Source organism: Catharus ustulatus, chromosome 6 (genome assembly GCF_009819885.2).
Source record: "Catharus ustulatus isolate bCatUst1 chromosome 6, bCatUst1.pri.v2, whole genome shotgun sequence".
In the NCBI taxonomy this organism is placed as follows: domain Eukaryota; kingdom Metazoa; phylum Chordata; class Aves; order Passeriformes; family Turdidae; genus Catharus; species Catharus ustulatus.
In genome coordinates, this window is record NC_046226.1 from 36,265,387 (window position 1) to 36,285,353 (window position 19,967).

General features: G+C 43.2%; 1 protein-coding gene across 4 annotated transcripts in view; it reads left to right on the forward strand.

Moving 5' to 3' along the window:
* RGS6 (regulator of G protein signaling 6) overlaps positions 1-19,967 on the forward strand; it is a 265,549-nt gene that overhangs the window by 218,463 nt on the left and 27,119 nt on the right. For all 4 annotated transcript variants that reach the window (XM_033062618.1, XM_033062617.1, XM_033062616.1 and 1 more), the window contains 2 exons: positions 2,539-2,725; positions 18,677-18,766. In XM_033062618.1, the coding sequence (XP_032918509.1) occupies positions 2,539-2,725; positions 18,677-18,766 (277 nt within the window). The remainder of the gene's footprint in view (positions 1-2,538; positions 2,726-18,676; positions 18,767-19,967) is intronic.

Below are 19,967 nucleotides of genomic sequence, written 5' to 3' on the forward strand. Positions count from 1 at the left end.
GAAATTCCAGCACGGTCATTGTATGTCAGCTCCTTTCTTAAGCAGAAATACCTGCTTCTCTCTTGTAAATGCTATAAATCCCATAGGAAGCCCTGCTTATGCACTGGCTTCAGGATGATTCCTTGTGGCAGAGAATTTGCCTTGGAGTTGAAGCTGTGGGTCTGGCTACCCCTCTTTGATGTTACTTGATTTTCAGATGCCACTATAGTGAATAGCTTTGAAATTTTTACCAAGACAAAACTCCCCTTTGACTTGAAGAGGACATCCAGCCTTGGGCATGAATTCACAATTGCTTGCAGTAAAAAGAGCTTGTTCTTGTTACTGTCAGGTTGGTCTGGTTGGTTGGTTTTCAGATTGAGCCAAATGGTTATTAAAATGGATGGTGCCCCTGTTCTGGCAAGCTGTCACTTCACAGCGTTCCTGGTTCTTTCATGAGCATGCTTTCCCAGCCCGCCTCCTCGGCTCCAGGGGCAGAAGATAAGCCAGGAGAAAAGGTTCTCTCTAGCCAAGTGTTTGTCTGAAGTGTCCCAGCTACTCTGGAATGATTAGCATCTTTTCCCCTATGCCTTTTCTACATTCACATGTTCCCATTACATCTGAAATTGAATGATAAAGTATTTTCAAATAACCGAAGGCACATATGGCATCAGATTATTGCGCTGTGACTGCCACCCTTTACTCTCTGCATGCATGTGATAAGTGGGAGTGTCACTGTTCAAATGATATCAGGTGCACTTAAACTCTCAAAGATAGAAAGGGACCAACCATGCACACTCCTCCACCAACCCTAGATAGTCAGTTTCAGTTTATAAAATCAAACATCACTGTGTTAGAACCGCAAGTATGTGACTCTACAGGTGCTGATGTAGTGTTTGGGTGTACCCCAGTCTGTTCTACTGAGCCTGCCAAGGTAAACCATATGAAGGAATATTGTCAAGTGGCTTGGGTGAGTCAGGGCTGGAGCATGAGGCCCCCTGATGGTAGGGAAGAAGCAGCAGACAGGCAAGGAGGATTTAACCTGGCCTTGCATGAAGTGTGGATGTCATTTTTTTCCCAAATTGACTGTTTGCCTCTATTGCAGGTAGGATACCAGGCTAAATGGGGTAGCAGCCTCATTTGCTTGCAGTAACACCACTGATTCCAGGATGTTTAGGTACTGCCTTCAGCCGTTAAGGAAGCGAGGGTCAGGAACAGCACAGGACTCACCAGGCTGTCTTCACCCACTCTCACTGCCATCAGGATTTTTTTTTGGGACAGGCTCTGTCTTCCTCCTTCCACCATGGAGAAATGTTTGCCTCAGTGGCAGCACACTGACACCACTGAATCATTTGGGGTCAGAAATCAGCTGGTTTATGAGGGAGACACTGAATTTTCCAAGTTGTGCAGCTCTTGCAGATGCCCTGATCAAGCAGTGTTCCACACAATCCCTGTACCCCCTGCCCAGCAGCGGGAGTGCATAGGAGCAGGGCAGGGACAGCCAAGGCAAACCCTGCCCTCCTTGTAACCCTGGACAATGGGTACCTTTGCCAGGGTAGGAAAGAGCTGGTTATTGCAGCAAAGGTTGCAAAGGTGCCTTCTGTACCTGTCTGCCCTGTAGCCTTCAGCCCTCCCTGCGGAGCACTATTGTGCTTGCTCAACCAGGTTGCAGGGCCCAGGTACTCAGGGCAAATAACCCTTAGGGATACCTTCCTGCTGGAAGATAGAGCTGACCAAAACAAAAGGCTACTGGGCACCATGCATCTTCTGAATTGATCACCTGAAAGAGCATATCTCTTTCAGCAATAAATAAAACTAGCACCACCAACAAAACATCTTTTCTTTTTCCTAGGGTAAAAGACAAAAGACATGCATCCCACTCTTCCAAAATATTTTGTGGTCTTTGTTTTCACAGATCAATATATGGATTATGTCCTTTGTCATCAAAGAGATTATTTTCTCAGTGTTTATGAACTTACTTTAGTCTGTAAACATAGCCTAGTTAAGAAAATATCTCTGTAAAATTGGAGTACAGCAGGACAAGAGTCATCTTTTCTCATGGCATCCATCTGAATGCTGGTCAGTTTACAATTTAAAAAAAAAATTCCCTAAGTGGCATTGCTGCAGCTTCACACTGGAAATGATATGAATGTTAAGTTTGTTCTTCATTTTACATCCCCTGTGAATGACTGATCCTGGAGGCAGGAATGACCAGCACTTTGTAGCAGGAGTGTGGAAAGCAGAGCCTTCTCCTCTCGTCCAGCTGCATAGCTCTGGAGATTTCCTTTTGCATACCTAATCTGACACTTCTGCAGGGGCAGTTTGAATAAGAATGTGTCACTTCTTAAAATTAGTGTTCTGATCTTAGCCAAAATTTAAGGGGTTGGTGCAAAGTACATCACCCCTTCCCCTTGAAATCATGCTTACATGGAGAGTCTTCTGTGAATTCTAATAGATGCAGGACTAAGTTCTCTGTTTTAGTACTCTGCCTAGGCTTTTTCACAAAACCTTACATAGACTTCTTTTTCTCTTTTCTGCCCTTTTAATTTTTGCCTAGTACAGGTTTTGGTTGGCTGTCCAAGATCTCAAGAAACAACCTTTACAGGATGTGACCACCAGAGTGGAAGAAATCTGGCAGGAGTTTCTAGCTCCTGGGGCCCAAAGTGCTATCAACTTGGATTCCCACAGCTATGAGAAAACAAGCCAAAATGTCAAAGACCCAGGGAGATACACATACGAAGATGCACAGGTTAGTTTTTGGTTTTATGGAACTACTGTTAATGAAACTCTCAGTTTTAATATGATATTCCACTATCACATTGTCACTGCTCACTTGTAAGAAAAAGGAGATGCACAGTTTGAAGTGACTTTGAGGATATCTATTCAAGCTGGGTAAATGATATTTTCATTGAATCTAGCTATTATAGCAGGCTAAGGCTCCTGTGGGAACAAATGTTCCAAAATCTACAAGTCTGCAAGGTGCTGCAAGCTGGATCCATTTCTCAGAGAAAGCACAGATGAAAGAGTGCTATACAGTTCAGCTTGTCTATCTGTGCTACCTGACACCAAAGTCTGGCATATTTACAGAATGGCCAAATATCAAAACACTGGCTAATACACTTCTTCTGTATTTTTATTTATTTATAGCTAATTATATCCTCCTGCCAAACCCCAAATGCAGCAGCTCCATCCAACACAGCTAGAAATTTGTCCACTAGACAATACCTTAATGATAGGACAGTAGGCAATGCAGTGAGCTTAATCCTTCCCTCCTAAGGCTCCAGATTTATCAGAGAAATTTTACAGATAAACTGTACATGGAAAATGCCTTGAGGAAAACAGATAATTTGAGAAAAAAACTGCTACAAGCAAGGGTAAAGCTGCATAACCTTCTGGAAAGTGAAAATATATTTTTCTAGTTTTTAGTAAAGAAAAAGGAAGAAGGGATAATTTGGCAAATACTACTAGGGACACAATTAAAATATATCCTCCTCATTATCATTTTTATCACAAGATGTAGTAAAACCAGCAGCAAATGAAAACAATTCCTGGGTTTGGGGATTTTTTTTTTTTAAATTGTCATTCAAAGACAATTCTTCAAAATACTCCACTAACAAAATATTTTCATCTCAGGGGAGATGTTGTGGACCACTTATACAAAGTTAGGCAATGAATTTTTCAAACCAGCATCAAATACTCTATTTTCCTGATTGCAATCTTGCTCCTTGGGGCCAGCATAGAAGGAATGTACACAAAGTTTCAAGGCAGTCCCCTGAGAATATCAGGCAACTTAAATGCCCTTTTAAAAGCTGAGAAATACAGAAGTACGAAGACATTCTGGCTAAGATATATTATTTGCTTGGCAGCTGCAGTGAAAAATAACTTCTTGCATCACCTGAAAAAAATGATGATGGCAGAATTCAGGCGAAAGTAGATAGGTGAATAAGGGGGGAATTGATTAAATTGATAAGTAGAAGTACTAAGAATAAGATGAATGTTTAGACGATGAGTATTTAATTAGAAGAAGATGTGGAGGATTTAGCCTTGAACTGATCAGTTCACAATTACATTGCCATTCAAAGAGGAGTTGATAAAATCAAGCTGGAGGCCTAGCAGTTAGACTGCAATTTTAGCTCCTTGGGTTAATTTTATTTCAGGGGATTTTTATAATGACAGATGTTCTCAATTCATCTGTTGTGGTTCACGGACACATAAATATGAGGCAAAGGTAGACCTTCAGGGCCAGATATGGTTATCTTGGAGACTGAATCTATGCCGAGAGAGGATAGCACAATGTAGAAGGTGAATCCAGTTGCCTTCTTGTAGAGTGGGCTTCTGGTAGCTCTCCAAAGGCCAAGCAAGTGGTTTGTGACTGCTTGACTGGATAGCTGAGAAGATGTTCTAACAAAAGCAGGAAGAAGTAGGACATTGCTGAAGGGTGTAGTGCCCTGGTAGAGTTTTTACTGGCTCATCCTGGAGAAGGGACATTTTTGTTTGCACATCCACTTCATAGAAGCCAATGTAGATAATCCCAGGGTGCTGTAAATCTCCCAGGTACTGCCATGGTGTTTCTCACAGGTCAGCTCTGCTACCACAGAGGTTCTTGTCCATGAATCTGCAGCAGCTGCTTTATCTCAGCACTCTGGCACCAGGAGCCCATGGGAGCTCCCACACATCCCACATTCCTAGGGACTCAACCAGATACAACTAATCAAAACACCGTCTGTGGGAGGGGAAAATATGAGTGTTGTCCTGTCCTGTGTAGCTTTAGCACTAGGAAAACAAGTGAAATGTCCTTGTAAGTAAAGAACAACAAAAAGTTTAGTTTACTCAACAGCGCGTTCTTTGAATGCCTGCAGGTCTGCAACACTAAGAGGAAGGAAAAGTGTTGGCTGATCTGAGAAAATCAGTTTGATACTCCTGCAGTGGAAGAATAGGAGACGGTGGTGTAGCACTCTAGTCATGACTTGAGAGATCCACAAAATGCCAGCTCTTTAGAAAAAGCCCTGGAAGTGGACACATTGCTTTACTCAGGAAGGGCAAGGTGTAGCAGAGCGCATTCAGGCCCAATGCTTTATAACAGGAAGTTGAAAGTAAAGCATCATTTGTTATCGGTTGCCTTACAGTCTATATTGATGTGCTTCTTTGCACACCCTTGGCTCCCAGCCCTAAAAAGCTCTCCTAGATGCTGCTCAACCATCTGGTAAGGCAACTAGCCTAGGTAAAAACAGGGAGAAAAGGGGCTCTTGGCAAACATGCCTCTCACTTCAAACCTCTTTGTCCCCAGGCCAGTCATGGTCTGAAAGCAAATGGTTTCTCTGGTGAAGAAAATCTCAGCTCCAAATCTCAGTCCTCAAAGTGCTCCTAATCCAAATCTGAATTTGGTGTGCATTTATTATTTCAGACAGACCTCTCTCTGAGATGGATTCCTGTTCCACAGAAACAAGTGTTTTCCCATTTCCCCATCTCAGCTTAAAACATTTGCTGTGCTATGTGTCCCTCAGTGCTGCTGCACTCCACAGTCCTGCACTGCTGGGCTTGCAGAGAGCTGCCCCTCTTGCTGTGGCTCCTGCAGGTGCCATCACCCACCCCATGCCCAGCTCAAGCTGTGCCAGCACATCTCAGCTCTGAGCAGAGTGTGCTGTGCTGGCTCAGCCTGCACTCCCCTCCTCAGCTATCCAGTTTGTTGGTGTCTCTGTCTGTGAGCAGCCCAGCCCTGCTCCTAGCTCTGTCCTCATCATCAGCTCTGCTAGCTTTCTTGGTCCAACAGCACTTTCTGACATTTTAGTGCTGGGCTCCTCTAGAGGGGAGCCTACCAATTTAGCTGATTATTTTCTGCTCCTAAAAAACTGTCCTCAGAGTAAAATATTATGATTATCAAACCATTTTCACTGGGGAGCAAAGCAGCTTTTAATACAAGGGGCATCGTCAGGAAAGGTCAGTTCAATTAAACAGTGAAGTACTTAGCAGGATGTAAGCTCCCACAGGAGTTATCAGCATCATTGAACAACCAGTGTGAGGCCCTGCAATATGAAGCAGGCACCACCAGCTCTGGAAAGTAAATAGGTTTGGGTCCATCTGAATGGTTTCTTTTGGCTAATGAAGCTGCTGACAGCCAAAGTAATTCATCTTTACATGGGAATACAGAGCTGTGAGTGTGACAATTATGGCTTATTAGTTTTTTAACCATTCTTTCCCTATTCCCATCAAGCATCTCCATGCCTCTCCTGAAATGTCTTTCTGCCTTCAGAAAATCTTTAATCCCTTCCTTTCTCATTCCCTTGGTGTTGGGAGCTAGTATCACCAGGATGCATTGTGTTTCCTCACAGTAATGTTTGTAAGGATGTTTAGCCTACATTGACTGGTAGGCTTCAGAGCTAGGTGTACCAGAGTCAGGTAAGCCACACAGTTATCTTTGGAATTCCTTTCCTGTTTTCTTTGTTTATTTTTACTCTTTAACAAATAGTTTTAATTCTTTAATGCATAAAATGGAGTTTAGATTGACATCCCTTTACCTGAACTAACCAGCTGTTGTTTCTGTGAAGATGATTCAGGGAAATTCAGTTCTAATCCAGGCTTAGTTAGGGATTTTAACTGTTCTTTGCAGATCTTTGGCTAATTCCAGGGCAGATTTAGACCACAATGCTAAATTCCAGGCAGCTCAAACCAGATATGTACCTGTCCCAGATTTGAAACATAGAATAATTTGGGACAGAAGGCACTTTTAAAATTCATCTAGTCCAGCTCCCCTGAAATGAGCAGGATACATCTTCGACTAGATAGGTTTCTCAGAGCCCTGTTCAACTTGTCCTTGAATGTTTCCAGAGATGAGGTATCCACCACCTCTCTGGACAATCTTGGCCAGAGTTATCTGGCCTCCATTATCTTCATTGTACAAACTTTCTTCCTTAAATCTAATCTTGAGATTTGAGTCCAGTTCATGCTCTCAGCATGTGTAGTTCAGTTTGTTCTGGACTGTGATAGACATATGAGTCCTTGCAGGATTTATCGTGGTCAGTCATCAGTTTGCATTCTGGTTGTATCAGGAAGCTCAAGGTGCTGACAGAACTTGACAGGATCCTGTTGAATTCAAAACCAAACTACAAATTTAAGCAAGGAACTCTTGGAAGTGAAATGTTATTTTTTACCAAGGGAAAATGAGGGGTGACTTCTCCTGAGTTTTTAAGCATGCACAGGATGTGAAAGGCCTGGTGTCTATTCAGTGGGCATAGAGAACTCCTTTTGTAGGTCTGGAGCAAAAAAGGAAGATGGGAAAATAATCATTCCTTGTGTGTCTGTATCATCTTTCATGTAATAACTTGGAGAAGCATTATTCCCATTTTCTTAAAGTTTTGCCCAGTTGCCCCAGTTGCATGTGTGTAGAGGACAGTGACTAAGGATTGCTTAGCAGTGCAAGCAGTCAGCAAGGAGACACAGGGCAGACCAAGGTGCTCTGCCTCTAAGAGGGGATCAAATCCAACTGAACAAGTGCTGCTCGGAGATCTTGAGCCTACGCTGTGGGGAATTGAAAGCACTGCTACATTACATCAGTATTTAGACATGAAGGGCTCCTGGGGGCTTTTGACAGCCTGCACCTTCCTGTGGAGGTTAGAGACTGCACAAGGACTTGACCTTTATTCCCTTCTCCTTCTTTGGTTCTGATTCTGTGGGACTGGAGGAAAAAATCCTTCCTTACACTGCACTCTGGTTCTCTTCCTTATATTTGGTTATGATGACTATAGAAAACACACAGTCTCACTGTTGTGTATTTGTTACACTTAGAAGCAAAAGTGCAAGCTCCTGCACTTGTGGATTTCACAAAACAACCTACAACAGAATCTAAAATCAAAAGCCTCACAAATACGGCCAGAAGAGAACTTAGGTGTCTGGAGCAAAAATAGGAAAGTGATGGTGGAGGCTTATGCTTGTGTGCCTGATGCTGTGCAAAGCAGGAGACAAAAGACTTGAAGCAGCAGTTTACATAGGAGCAGATTCTCTGTGTTATTATTTTCCTGTTTTGGTTTGTTGGGAGCTTTTTTTCAAAATGTGCCTATGCACCACACATCCGAAAGTACTTCCTTTATTTTCTGCCTTCCATTTTAATTTGTGGTTTAGCAGTCATGTTATGTGAAAAACATCTACCATCCAGACTTTGTCTTGTTGTTCCCTTTCTGTCTCTGAAGACATCAGGGATCAAACTACTGTCTAAACTAATGTTCTTCTGTCACACACAAGCAGAAAAAGGGCCAGGAAAAAGTCATGAGTGACCTCTCTCCTTGCAGACTCAGTGACAGAAGGCAACAGATCTCTCCAAATGAAAGATCATGGGAATAGGGTAACAAGAACAGTCAGCATATTCCCACAGGACAATAGTCTGCCTGTTATTCAGGGTGCTGATCCTGCCAAGCTGTCTAAAACTACATGCATGAGTATTAACAGTGCCTCAGTGCCAGACATTTCCTACCTCCAAAAAATACCTTTAGATAGATTACATGGGAAAATCTCTAGCTTGCTCAAAAATTGAATTCAGAACTCAGACTCTGGGACTCTTGTAATCAGTAGTGTGCACTGTGCTTCTTGAAAGCAAGTAACAACTGCATGTCAGATCCAGAGCAAGAGAGTTTCCTCTTCATGTGAAGGTCAGGAAGCTGCTAATACTGTTTTTCTCCCAAATTGGGAGCAAAAGTGCTTGCAAGCGCATCCTTTCATCTAATCAAGAAGCCAGAAATCCAGAAGTCCATTTCTCATGGACTTTGGGGTTATGGTCTCTTCCTGCTAAACTCATGCAGGAACCCTATGGTCCTTAATTTTTTTAAGAGGTTGTTACCTTTTTAAGTGTTCACACTCCTAATTAAAAATTTAAGAAAAAATCCCTGGAAAGATCTATCAGCAATGCATTTCATATTTCTGCTCAGCCCACAGCAGGTATGAATGTGGGTTGTAAGGATGGGGTTTGTTGGCAAACAGTTAAAATATTTCAATATACATTTGGGCTCTGAGATCTTGAGCTCAACCACTTAACAGAAGCCCAATATGACATAGCAGCAGATATCTTACAGTGAAAATGTTGACGACATGTGGAAAATTGTTTATTGTTTATTGTTCTCTAGGTAGGCATCCAAGCAGGGTTGGTGTTGCCAATCTCAGCATAGCCACCTTTACTCAGAAGCTGTGTTCTGCTTCTTTCTGTAGGGCTATATCTGACATTGTCACTATCTCCTGTGGAACATGGAATGCCCCATTGAAATAGAATTTCCTTCTGCTGCTTGAGGGGTTCCGCATGTTCTTCTCTTTGGTACAATTCAGCTTTTTGGCAGAATTTTTCATGAAGAAAACAAGGAGGAAGCTGCTGACAGCCTGCAGATGTCAGGGTGTTGACCAAAAGGTTATGTAGTTACACCTCATAGCTGCACCACAGCATGCACAGGAGGGAAAAACCTCATTTTCATTGCTGTGACTCCTACATATTGTATTGTTTGGAAAAGAAATGCCAGTCTCCCGAATGCTACAGAAGGTTGTCCCCTCCTCCCAGGCAAAACCTCTTCACTTGGGCTTTTTGCCAGTAGCCAGGATTTGGCCCATATTGAGAGAGTCAGCCTCTTAGCCATGATCATTGTTCTCAAAACCTAAAGCTGCTCATATGGCGTTAGACTCCTGGCAGCCCACTCTTGTCTCCCAGGATAGCCCTTGCTATATTTAGGACTAAATCCTCCTACAGTACTAGGCTGACCCCTTAACTGCACAGCACTCAACAGCCCTTTGCCTCTGGTCCTCTGCACTGCATCTGCCATAGACCCTCAACAGCTCTGCCCTCACATTTGTGTTTGAAGATATGAAGCAAACCAGTTGGCTCATCAATTTACAGAGGAGCCGTAGCTAAATTTATGTGTTACTTTTATCAATGTGCTTTTCCATGAAAGATTTACATTGTGTTTCCAACTATGTATCTACAGGGCTAAACAAAGGATTTCTGTGCATTACTCAAAATGAGCTCTCATTGCTTACAGTTATCCCTCTTGCTAAGGCTCCTTCATACATTCCTGTGCCTTCAGCCCAGTGTAATTGCATTTCTGGGCTGAAAAAAAAATTGTGCTTTTTAGTTTAGCAAGGCAGGTTAGTATATATTACAGGATAATTATTCATATTTTTTTTCCCTTAGTGGTAAAAGCAACTTGGTTGAGTGTGAAGAAAATGCACCAGCTAAAACTTGATGTAAATTGTCACATCCCTTGAATACCTAAGAGTGGCAAAAAAGATACTGGTCAGATTTTCCAGAGCTATTCACTCTTAGGCCAAGACCATTATGTGCCATTTAGCAACCTGAAACTTTTCTTTTCCAACCATAAATCCAGGAAAGCCTTGCAGTCCCGCAGCAGCTGGAGCACCCAGTCCCGGCTGGCCCTGCTAGATGGCAGCACTGCTGGGTACCAGAGAGGCTCCGGGAAGGGGTTCATCCTGGCTAATGCAGGCAGGCATTAACTGCAGGCAGGCAGCTCAAACGGGCACTACAGCATTTTTAAGAAGTGAAATCCTAAATGCAGAGACCAGAACAAGCAGATCCAGAAGTGCTCATAGTGGGGATTTGGAAACATTAAAGGGAATTGGAATAAAACATACATGTTTCTCTGTTTTCTCACCCCCACTGGTGGTTTCCCATCAAGTTCAAAAAGGGCAAATGTGAAGGTCTCTTCTGCAGCTTCTTCACCGTTTGCCTCATCTTGACTGTGCCTGCCACCAACTACTTCAGCTTCCAGAGCTGATGGAGTAATTTCTACTGCTTTTTCTAAAGTGCATTTTAGCACCATCAGTTAGGTTGAGTGCAGTTGATTATAATTTCTCCTAAAAAGTGTTGCATTCGGTTTCGGCACAAGTAACTGCTTAAAGAGGAGTAGGTCTCCTTTACTTTCTTTGGCATTTTGGAAGATCCTTGTGGTGGTGTGTGGTAGGGTGTCCTGCTGGTCAAACAGGATTCTTGAGGATGAACAGGGAAGAGCACAGCAGAGTTAACAGCACACATCTCTAAAATCCTGTGGATAGCAGGTTTTGCTGACTTCAGTATGTATGTGTGGTGGCATAGGGGTTAACCTCAGCTCTTGTGCCACAAAACTCTGTGCAGAGCAGAGGTGCCGACAGACAGGCACTAGACTGCTGCCAAGTCTAATTGGAAGGTGCAGCAGTCGCACACCATGTGCTTGCAGAAGCGTCTGCTTTCTCCATCCCACGTCCTCTTTGTGCTATAGAGACAGCTCTTCCAAAAACAAACTCCAGGCAGGTTCTCAGCTGGCATCTCTTCCCATCCTTCCTGCAAAGGCCACAAGGCCTTCACTCAGCACTCTCTCATGTGTGAATCTGCTGTAAATTCCTCGCCAGTGCCAAGCATACAAGTAGCACAAATATTAGCATTCATTGCAGTATGCTGTTATTTATTTAGTTGTTTAATCTACTGCTTTACATTGCTTGTGGCCTTTTCTTTTAATGGATTTGTCTGACCTGCTGCAAATCTCCTTTGCAGTGACCAGAGGTTCAGCTGCATGCTTGCAATACAAGAGGGGTTTCCAGATCAGCTCTCACTAGTTAATAGTGTTGGTGACAGGGTGAAGGAGTGCTCCAAAAGATAGCTACAGCAAGGAGGTTTCTGACCAGTTTATGAAAGGCAAAGTGGACCCTTGCATGAGTGCATCTCAGCAGCTATCTAGCCTTAGTGTAAACCCCCAAAATGAGCTAAAAATAATGGAAGAGAATCATTTCAGTGGGAAAATACCTTCAAGATCATGAAGTACAACCTTTGGCCAAGCACCACCTTGTCAATTAAATCACAGCACTAAGTGTCACCTCCACTAATTTCTTGAACACTTCCAGGGCTGATGACTCCACTGTCTCCCTAGGCAGCCCATTGCACTGCTTTACCACCCTCTCAGTGAAAAAATTACTCCTGTTAACCAATCTGAACTTCTGCTGGTATAACTTGAGGTTATTTCTTCTCATCCTGTCACTGGTTGCCTTGGAGAAGAGGCTGACCCCCACCTGGCTACTCCCTCCTTTCAGACAGTTGCAGAGGAATAAGCTCTTCTCTGAGCCTCCTTTTCTCCAGGCTGAACAACCCCAGCTCCCTCAGCTGCTCCTCATATGAGTGACTTTCTAGACCCATCACCATTTTCATTGCTCTTCTCTGGACATTCTGTAGCATCTCGATTTCTTTCTTGCAGTGAGGAGCTCAAAACTGGGCACAGGGTTTGAGGTGGGGCCTCACCAATGCTGGGTACAGGGGACAATCCCTACCCTGGTCCTGCTGGCCACACTATTGCTGATACAGGCCAGGATGCCATTGGCCTTCTTGGCCACTCGGACACACACTGGGTCATGTTCAGCTGCTGTCAGTCAGCACCCCCAGGTCCCTTCCTGCTGGGCAGCTTTCCAGTCACTCATCCCCCAGCCTAAAGCACTGCCTGGGGCTGTTGTGACCCAAATGCAGGATCTGGCACTTTACCTTGCTGAACCTCATACCATTAGCCTTGGCCAATTGATCCAGCCTGTCCAGATTCCTCTGCAGAGCCTTCCTGCCTTCCAGCAGCTCAACACTTCCACCCAGCTTAGTGTCATCTGTGAATTGCATGATGGTGCACTTGGTCCTCTCATCTGAATCATCAATAAAGACATTAAATAGGGCTGACCCCAATACTAAGCCCTAGGGTCACTACTGGTAACTGGCTGCCAGGATGTAATTCCATTCACCACCACTCCCTCTGCCCAGCCATTTTGATAGTTTTTAACCCAGCAAAGAGTGCACGTTTCCAAACCAGGGGCTGCCACCTTCTCCAGGAGAAGGCCATAGGAGGCAGTATTGTATGCTTTGCTGAAGTCCAGGTAGACTTAATCCACAGCCTTTTCCTCATACACCAGGCAGATCACCTGGTTATAAAAGGAGATCAGGTTGATCAGGCAGGACGTGCTTTTCCTAACCCATACTGGCTGGGCCTGATCACTTGGTTGTTCTGTACATGCTGTGTAATGGTAGTCAAGATGATCTGTTCCATAAATGTGCTAAATGGGAAACCTGTGCTTGAAGTGAGCAAAGAATTTGCCATTTCTCCTTATTCCCCATCATTGTCTAAAGTTTGCAGTTGGGTTTAGGCACAAACAGGGAAAAATTTCTATCAGCAAATTCAAATTTAAGGGCTTTCTGGAATATAGCTGGTGTTCAGAGTTCATGAGAACATTGTGCTTGGCCTTTACAACTCCAAAAATTTCTCAAGCCTGTCACAAAATATCAAGATGGGTAAAACACTGGTGGAATTAGGAATGAATGTTTAACCACAGATTCTCTTCTAGTCTCATATACACAAACCAGAGGAAAGAACCAAGGTTTTCTGCTAAAAAGAAACATTCTTACCAGAGACCATAATTCCTGGGATCTATCACATGCCTTGTATGAGTCAGATGTTATTATCTTTTTATCATTCAGGTTTTTTCCCACATTTTTTCTTGAGTGCTCCCAAGGTTCTGCTTATCTGGCAGCCGTGCCCTCCTCAGGGTCACTGTGCTTTGACTGTGATAGGGAAGAGAGACCCGAGATCACATTGCAGCACATTGATTTGGAGCAGGTGCAGCTTTGAGATTGTTTCTGCTATCTCAGCCACCTCCCACATTCCCGTCTGGATTGCAAACTTTATTTTTTCTTCCCCCTTTCCACTCTTGTCAGGAATAATTTACAAAGCCTGTCCTTCATCTCTTTCCAAAGGTAAAGCTTGTGGAAGGAAAATAGCCAAGAGATGCTGAACCTTATCAGGGTTTATTTCTCTGCACTTAAGCTGTCAGCTGTCAGGGGTGGGATTTTCTGTTGGTTTCACATAATTGTAAAAGAGATTTTTTTGTGATTTATCTCATTAATTCCTTTTTTTTCCTAGAAGGGACAACATTTCCCTCTTTTGTACTGTTTGTTCTTTATACCACATAATGGTTGTGGCAAGTGGAATAGTTATGTTTTCTGAAGTGTAACTCTCATGACAGAAGACCAGGTACAGAGACTATGCTCAGTGAAGCTGGACAGCCCCCAGGACCTCTGCCTATTTTTCCCCACCATGGAGGAGATGTGATTCAGGTACACAAAACACTAAAGAGGGCCTGCCTTTTTCTCACATGGAAGCAGATCCCATTGCCTCTGTTGCCTTGGTTCAAGAACTGGGAAACAACAATAATGGGGATGTTTGATAGCAAACCCACTCTGCTCGCAGGAGTCTTGTAAGGGATTTGTTTGCTTCCTGGAGATGAAATCCACTGCACTTACAAAAGCAAGTTCTTGTGTCACTCTCCATGTTAGACTGACATTTCCCAATGTGCATCCCTTGTCACAGGGGAGTATCAGTACAGCTGGCACTCATCAGCAGCATGCTGTGTGAGGGACTGAGTGACTGGTCAGCTCAAAAGCCAGCTTGCCATGTCACGTCAGTCCCTGTCTCCACTTTCAGCTGCCACTGCAGTGGCCGGAGATGGCAGCTCGGTGCTCAGAAAGAGCTGGCAAGGCTGCAGGGGAGACCAGTGGGACATGTGATGCCTGTCAACTGCTGGCCAAATATTGAGAGACATTTTTTCCTGCCTTTTATCTGTTTTTATAAGCTATCTTATTTAATTGCTTTAATAGATCACTTGGGCAGTTTTGTTAGATGATTGTTTTAAATCCTTGGGTTTGCAATGTAACTCCCTAAAGGATTGCTGTCTTTGGGCTGGAGCAGGGAGCTGGGAGACTGAGCCATACTTGGGAAGGGGTACACAGCAATGGCTGGGAGAGGCTACACCACCTAAATGAAATGATCCTCCTGCTCTTGTGCAGATAGGGCACAGGAACTTCCCATGGCACTTGTAAAGAAGTGTTGCAGTGATAATTCTGGACAGACTGCTCCCAGTGCAAGAGACTGGAATGTCCAGAGCTGCAGCTGCATTGTTAAAAATTACACTTTTTCTGTTTAGGGAACCAGCAGTAGTGAGCTCATTACCCTATAATAAACAACTTAACAAAATGGAGAATTATCTCAGTAGAAGGATGGAAAAGCTCAAATTTCTTACCAGCACTGTCACGTAATGTCAAGGAGATTGTGCATGTTTACAAAATGCATTGCACGGGAGTCTTTAATGTGGGTGTCCTTTCTTTCCACTATGTGATAAAAAGGTGCAAAAAATCCAGATCCTCTGTAAAATAAGAAATGAGAGGCCAGTGGGTTGCAATGATCCAAAGTGAGCTAAAAAATCCATGACAGAGAAGGACAAGACAATTTGCACAAGTTGCACAGAGCAACTAAATCCATGCCCACACCTCTGCCTGTTGCTCAGGCTTCCAGAGAAGAATATGATCAGTTGTTAGACCTCCAGTAGCCTTCAATGTATTTATGGAATGAGGAGCTGCTAAACACTAGCTCTAGGTTCCCTAGGAAGTTGCAGATTTCAGAATGCATAAGAAGATCACTTGGTGGCAAAGAACAGAGTAGGCTACAGATCAAAACAAATGTTCCAGCCACCGACTTTTCCCATCCTGCAGCTAGATTTGGTGTGTAAGTGGGCTGGACACACACCACAGCCACAATTTTAGCAGAAATCTTCATAGTGCAGTCTCAGTAGGGATTTTCACTGTAGCAATGCAAGTTGTCCTGTACTGTTGCAAATTGGAAGGCAGTCTTTGCTGATCTAAGCAACTGGCTCAAATTTCCAGTAGATACTTCAGAAATGCAGTGTTGTAAAATAAATTACTAGTGTATCATTCATGCCTTCAGTCTAGAGATTGTTAAAAGCAAGCCCTTTGAATTCTGACAACTAAAAAGCAAAGTTTGCTTCTGAAGCTATGCATGTCCCTTCTTTTTCTATGTCCAACCTTCTTTCTTCATTGGCATTCAAAGCCTATGAATACTTATTCCCTGTTTGATTATATCTGCAGTGAACAGCTGAAAGGTAGCAGTGTTGCTGTTTAGTGATTCCAAGATGTGAAAAGCAGAGAAAATGCTTCATACCAATTAGCTAGCTGCAGTGGCAGCAGGGCTGTTGCTGAGCAATAGTCCTATTTCAGGGAAGGACTTCAGTTAAGATGGCAGCTTTGTGGTTTATTTCATCTTAGGATTGAAGCAATTTTCCTTCTGACCACCAGATACTGAGTTTATACTGTTTTAAGGTCAAATACATGAAGTTGTCTTGTCATGAGCAAGAGTGATAGTTGTTGTTGGTGGGTTGTATGGCCAGCGTTGTGTGTTCTCCTTTGCTTCTGTCTGTGTGGCAATGAAAACTGAAAGTTGTTTTCCAAAAATGTTATCATCATGTTTCAGACTAGACTCAGTTGTCTGACCACTGGTAAAGAAACCACTTGGAGCCCAAAGACAGTGAAAAAATTAATCACATCTTTCAAAATGTTAATATAAATATCCCTGTCACCCACCATGTTGCCTCAGCCATAGCACCTTCCTGCCCACCTCAGCACCTGTCCCACCAGCACCCTGCATGTACTGGTTGCTGCAAAGAGGACCACTAAGAGGATGAAGGCTCTGGAGACCCCTCAGGCCCTTTACTGTTGATGGGCTACAAGATGCCCGCTTACTCATCAGTCTCTTCATGGTCCTGGAAAAGCACCAGTTAGGTGGGTTTGTTTCCCAGGTAGTTACACAGAACTCATTAGGAGGACATGGCATCTCCTGGGAAACCTTAAGAGGTAGCAGTACAGGCAAACTGGTTGAGGTGTGGTTGGGTTTAAATCAACAGAGTCCTGAGTTTATGCTATTGAAGTATTTAAGAGAGAACTGATGGTGAAAATCCTTATTCACGTGAGAGAATAGAAACCTTTTGATGATTATATCCATGATGTGCATTATTTTCCTTCTCCTTGTCCTAGGGTATAATTGGCTCATTCTGTCCTGCATAAATAGAACAAATGTCCCACAGCTGGATGTCGAATCTCATGGTAATGCTGTACATGAGAAGTATGAAACTGTGCCTACCATGTGTTTTTTCTGAAGCAAGAAGGGTGACAGTTGCTAAATAGCTTTATATGAAGCATAAAAATATAAAGCATATAAATAGCTTTATATGAAGCATAAAAATACAAAGCGTATAAATAGCTGTATATGTTAGCAGCAGCTGACAGAACAAGAGGACACAGTCTTAAGCTGCACCAAGGGAAACATAGGTTGGATATTAGGGAAAAGTTTTTACGGAAAGAGTGATCAAGTAGTGTAATTGTCTGCCCAGGGAGGTGGTGTTTAAAAAAAGACTGAATGTGGCACTTAGTACCATGGTTTAGTTGAGATGTTAGGGCATGTTGGACTCAATGATCTTGGAGATCTCTTCCAACCTAGTGATTATGTGATGAACAATTCTATTGCAAAATCTTGTGCTGTGCTTTGGATAGATAGTGCTGCACAAATGAGGATCTGTCAAGACTAAAAGCAAGTATGGAAATTAATCAGTAAAAGTTGTTCCACACCAGGAAGTAGCTCAAAGAATGCATTTATGCTGTGTCGAAGGAAAACCAGTGGCCCTCATAGACTATACCAAATAGTGTAAGAAAGCTGAATTAAGCAGTTCTTCTGTGTAGACAGGTCATTGCTAATTACCCATGATGATGAAGATAAGGGAATTCTGCTTGGCTTGTTAACGCACTGAAATAAGCTATGAGACTTCTGTCTGGTTTGGTTCTTCTAAAGTTTCATGTAGAATGGCTTTAGGGCAGGAGAGAATATTTCACGTTGTATAATTCACTATAGATAAAACTGCTCATTAACTCTATAAAAGTGCTTCCTTGGGCAAAGTCTAAGAGAAAGGTCCAAGGTGCCTGTTTTCTCTTGAGCTTCTTTAGTGTGTTTTCTGTCATTATTTGGTCAAAGTATTTTGATTTGATTTTCTTGGTGTTTGGGATAATATCTTCTGTAAATCCAGGGATAACTAGGAGAAAAGCTGACTGTGTTAAGGGATTCTCAGCAGGAAAGTAAAGCTTAGCAGGGAAATTAGAAAAGGGTATGTATTAAGGGCTGCTGCAATGAAACACCCCTTTTTAAATTTGAAGATACACCTAGTAAGTGCTCTCAGAGCAAACTGGTAACAGCAGTTTAACTTAAGAGAAGACCCTAAGAGAGACACTCATCCAATGTAACTTTATACACATGATCTAGCCATCCACATTGGAACTAGTCATGTAGCTTCCCTGCATAGTCCACAGATAAGGGCCTTTTCAGGACATTAACACATTGGCTTACTTGAGTGCACGTCTAACGTGGAGATGAAATGTGTGCAAGTATCAGTTCCCCTCCATGAACACGAAAGGAATGCTGGGTGATCATTCAAGTATCTGTAACTGGTAAAATGACATCTAATCTATGAGACAATTTCTGGTGTTTATTTCTTCTTCCCAGGGTAGGCACTTTCTCATAATTTGAGGACTTCGGAGTGTTGCAATCTCTGCAGAATAATCCTGATGAGCGAATAATGTGTGCCAGCCTTTGGGGTGAGGGCCGTCTCTTTGTTTCGTGTTCATACAGCCCCAGGCACAGCAGGGTCCTGCCCCAGGATGGACCTCGTGTACGCTACCACAACACAGATAATCAATAACAGCAGACTTAATTAGAACTCTGATCAGTCTCTCTTCCTTCCAATTCTCCATGTTTTAAGTCCCTGTGATGTCTCAATGAGGTTTGATAACAATTCTCTGTCTCTCATTTCCCCCATCCCACAGGAGCACATTTACAAGTTGATGAAGAGTGACAGCTATGCGCGCTTTCTGCGTTCGAATGCTTACCAGGACTTACTGCTGGCGAAGAAGAAGGTATATGTTGGAAAGGACATGCTTCCATCTCCTAGCACCTCCTGATTCTCGCCTGCTGCTTGCTGCTAGTGTGAAAGTGAAAATATTATTTCCTTTTTTTTTTTTTTTTTTCCTTTAAGAAGGGAATGAACACTTTTGTTTTCTTCACTGAGGGCATGGCATCCACGTGCACAGCCTCAGCATGAGTTTTGGGGAAAACATGGTGACCCATGGTAAAAGTAGTATGGAATGGTGTTTGCCTTGCACAGCTGTCTCCCAAACTCAGTGCAGGCAATACAAATTGTATTACCTCTTTCTCGTGAAAAAGACAGTATGTGATATGAGAGGCAGTATCCATCAATCCATTCATTAGTGGTGCAAAATTCACTTATTAAGGTTTTCACCTCCCTAGTCTCACCATGTGATATTCCCTTTGGATGCCTTAGCTATAGATCCGCCTGCAGCAATTCCCAGACTCCTTCCCCTTGCTTTTGCCTCCCCAGAGATGCTTCATTTTCCTCAGAGAGAGGAAATAATTGCAATGCATGTAGTAATCAAGAATTCCAGCCACATAGTCTCACAAGAAATCTGAGTTTGAGCTCTTCTTAGCCTTTTTAGTATCTGCATGAGCTCTTCCAGCACCATGATTCTGTCAGGAGCCCCCCCAGATCAGGGTAGCAAAGGAGTGGTTACGCAGTGTTACAACTCCTGTATTCAAGTCCCCTCTTCCTAAGGATCTAGGAGATAAGCTACTGATTTCTGCATTTGTGGCTGTGCTCAAATGCTTCCTGCAACTCCTGATTAATTCCCTCAGCTCTGTGTCTGTCTGTGTGCATGTGCATGCCGTGTACATGTGTGTATGTCCCACTTGCATTTGGCTCCCAGGAATTACACGAGCTGACTCCTGACTCCTGCAGCCTCAGTGTGTGGTTTCCCATCACCATCTTCCCTGCTGTTTTTCTACTGCATTCTCTGTGTGCTGCCAAATTACATTGCATTGGCACAATACAATGAAATCCCAGTGGTATTTTTGTCCTGATTGTCATTGTGTGCCCTAAAAGCATGCATATGGTGACAAAAGGAGACAAGCCCCTCTGTCTGCTGTGCCTGAGACTAAGGCAGGTGGATTAGAGAAAGGTAGTGGAGGGCAGCAGTCAGCCTTCTGCTTCAAAATGTCTGGCCTGAAACAGCATAAACCAGTGCTGCTTACTTTTAGAAGGGT